The sequence below is a fragment of the Bactrocera latifrons genome, unplaced genomic scaffold (genome assembly GCF_001853355.1).
Source record: "Bactrocera latifrons isolate USDA-ARS-PBARC rearing strain unplaced genomic scaffold, ASM185335v1 scaffold_468, whole genome shotgun sequence".
Classification (NCBI taxonomy): domain Eukaryota; kingdom Metazoa; phylum Arthropoda; class Insecta; order Diptera; family Tephritidae; genus Bactrocera; species Bactrocera latifrons.
Genome location: NW_017537121.1, coordinates 146535 through 149560, shown reverse-complemented (window position 1 = coordinate 149560; position 3026 = coordinate 146535). Strand labels below are relative to the sequence as shown.

Sequence of the window (3026 nt, the reverse complement as noted above, 5' to 3'; positions counted from 1 at the left end):
ATGAGTACCATCAGCACTGAGTTACAATCAGAGTAGAAGAAGGTTGTACTTACTTGTCCTCCGGTATTTATAGGAGTACAAAGGATTTTAAAATACCCTAACTTCGAAATATTAACAAATAAAGATAATAACAAACAGAAAAGAATTATAAAGAGATATGAGAAGTAGAAAGCTTAGATAAAACAGTATTGCCAGATCAGACTTAACATTATTTAGAAAATAAACTTAATTAATATAAATAATCCTAAACATCCTGCCCGGTCGAGTCGGTCGACTCCAAATCCTCCTTCTCAAGCAACAGACATAGTTTCTGGACGGCTCGTTTCATGTATCCTTTAGCGGTTTTCAAAGTGACATTGCGGACCACACCATCAGCTCCGGGATGTACTGTTGTCACTCGACCCAGGCACCAGTGGGTTGGAAGCAGGTTCTCTTGTTTGACTAGGACGATATCATCCACCCTTAGATTCGTTGTGCGCCGAAGCCATCTGTTTCGTCTCTGCAGAATGGTGAGATACTCCTCACTCCATCGATGCCAAAATATCTGCTSTATTTGACGTATCCATTGCCATTGCTTCAGTCGGTTGCTAGGGATATGTTTGATATCTGGTTCGGGAACCGCCAGTAGCAGAGACCCAATTAGGAAATCCCCAGGCGTTAACGCAAGTTTCTCCTCAGGGTCGTCATAAAGTGGTGTAATAGGACGGGAGTTGAGGCAGGCTTCTATTYTTACAGCCAACGTCTGCAGTTGACTGTACCACATGACCTGCGCACCTACGCAGCGTATCAAATGGTGCTTAGCGGACTTCACTGCCGCCTCACAGAGGCCTCCTTGATGTGGCGCACTGGGTGTAATGAAATGCCATTTCGTGCCTGAATTGGCGAGCGATTGCGGATTATTCTCACTCTGCCACGCTGCGAGGTCTTCCTTCAAGAGTCGGTTGGCACCAACAAACGCTGTACCGTTATCACTATATAAATCCCGACAGGGACCGCGCCGGCTGACGAAACGAGTGAAGGCATCTAAAAATGCTTGTGCCGATAGATCATCAACCACCTCAATGTGTACAGCCTTGGTGGCCATACAAACGAAAATTGCGAGATACGTTTTGATAAGCGTTCGAGAGCGTTTCGTTCCGATTCGCAATGTAAAAGGTCCACAGTGATCTACACCCGAGGAAATGAATGGTCTCGCGGCTCTAACCCTCTGCCCGGGTAAGGAAGCCATTTGTTGCTTCAGGACTTCCCCTCTGTGACGCCGAYACACTACACAGTTATGGATGAAACCTTTGACTGCTTGCCTGGAACTCAGAATCCAGAAGCGGCGACGAAGAGTGTGTAGCATGAGTTGTGTTCCTCCATGCAGTGTAGATTCATGTGCCTGATGTAGTAARAGCTTGACCAACGTCGTCGATTTTGGCAAAATAATAGGGAATCGTTGAYCATGTCCTAGTTCGGCCGTGTGAATGCGTCCTCCAACACGTAGGATTCGGTTCTTACCTATAAATGGATTTAAAGGCATTATTCGACTGGAAGATGCCAAACCTGAACTAGACTTTAATTGACGGATTTCATCTGCAAAATGTTCCTCTTGCTCTAAACGGATTATAGCGTACAGTGCGTCGTCCAGTTCTGGAGCACTGATAACCGGTTGCCGGAGGTGTCGACGGTTTCTCAACCAACGTAGGATAATGGCCACCGTTCCCAACAATCGAGTGATATTACTGAACCGATCAGTTAATAGAATAGCGTGCCCGTTTGGACGACGAGTATATAACGRATGTGACACGAGTGCAATCAATTGGTGCGTTCTTCGGGTTTCGGCGAGTAATATATCGGACTCATCTTTGATGAGAGGGACATCACGGTTTCCCAAATAAATCATGTCTGTCTCCTTAGGTCCATGCCACCAAAGTGGATGAACTAATAGCTCGCCAGGTGTGATACCTCTAYTGGCGCAATCAGCTGGGTTATGCGCCGAACGAATGTGATGCCATCGTGTGGGGGATGTCAGTTCTTGTATTCTACGAACACGATTTGATAGGAATGGTTTTAGTGTTGATGGATCCTTTCTCAACCAACACAATACGATAGCTGAGTCCGACCATAGATAGTAGGGAACGTCATCTAGTCTCAAAGAATCYCGCGCGTTTTGGAATGTTTCGGCAAGAAGTAGCGCTGCCGCAAGTTCCAAGCGTGGTATAGTAACAGTCTTGAGTGGTGCAACCCTGGTACGTGCCGTCAGAAGAGTGAAACGTACAGAACCATCTGTGTCGACGGCTGCATACGCGTGTGAGCTGGCATCGCAAAACTCGTGRAATGATGTTTCAACGCGTGGAATCATGCCCATCCACCGCTCAATTCGAATCTGATTCAGCTCCGCAAGCTGTRACCGATACTTCAGCCATTCGCGGCAAAGGTCGTCAGGTAATGGTGAGTCCCAAGATAGACCAGCAGCCCACAGTCTCTGAATTAATATTTTCCCGGTTACGATAACAGGCGATAACGAACCAGTAGGATCAAAGAGTCGTGCCACCTCGCTGAGTACACGGCGCTTCGTGGGTATCTCTCCTCTTTGACGAAGATCGACGCGAAAGTAYAACTGATCCGACAGTGCGTCCCATCTTAGACCCAAAACGGAAGCCTCACCAGGATGGAAGATATAGCTAGAAAGAGACGGCGCATTAGATAAACTTATCATCACCTGACTGTCGTTCGAGTTCCATTTTCTTAAGGGGAACTTCCCGCAGATAAGATGGCGTCCACGKTTTTAGCCAGCTCCACCGCTTCGGTAACGCTTTCACAACTTGTCAAGAAGTCGTCAACATAAAACGAAGTTAATATAGCAGTTCGAGCGCGAGCCGCTTGTTGYATGTCAGGAACCACAGCASAATTGTCATAAGCACATTGTTGTAAGGTTCGTACTGCATTGTATGGGCTGCATGCCATACCATATGTGATGGTCTTCAGGCGATATACTCGGATATCGTCTGCAGGAGACTCACGCCATATAATTCGTTGATAGT

At 46.7% G+C, this 3026-nt stretch overlaps 1 protein-coding gene across 1 annotated transcript; it reads right to left on the bottom strand.

Moving 5' to 3' along the window:
• Nucleotides 1–244: 244 nt before the first annotated feature.
• LOC108973189 lies at nt 245–2701 on the bottom strand. The gene has a single exon (XM_018940259.1). It carries the CDS (start codon nt 2699–2701, stop codon nt 245–247), a length of 2457 nt encoding a protein of 818 aa, XP_018795804.1.
• Between the last annotated feature and the right edge of the window lie 325 nt (nt 2702–3026).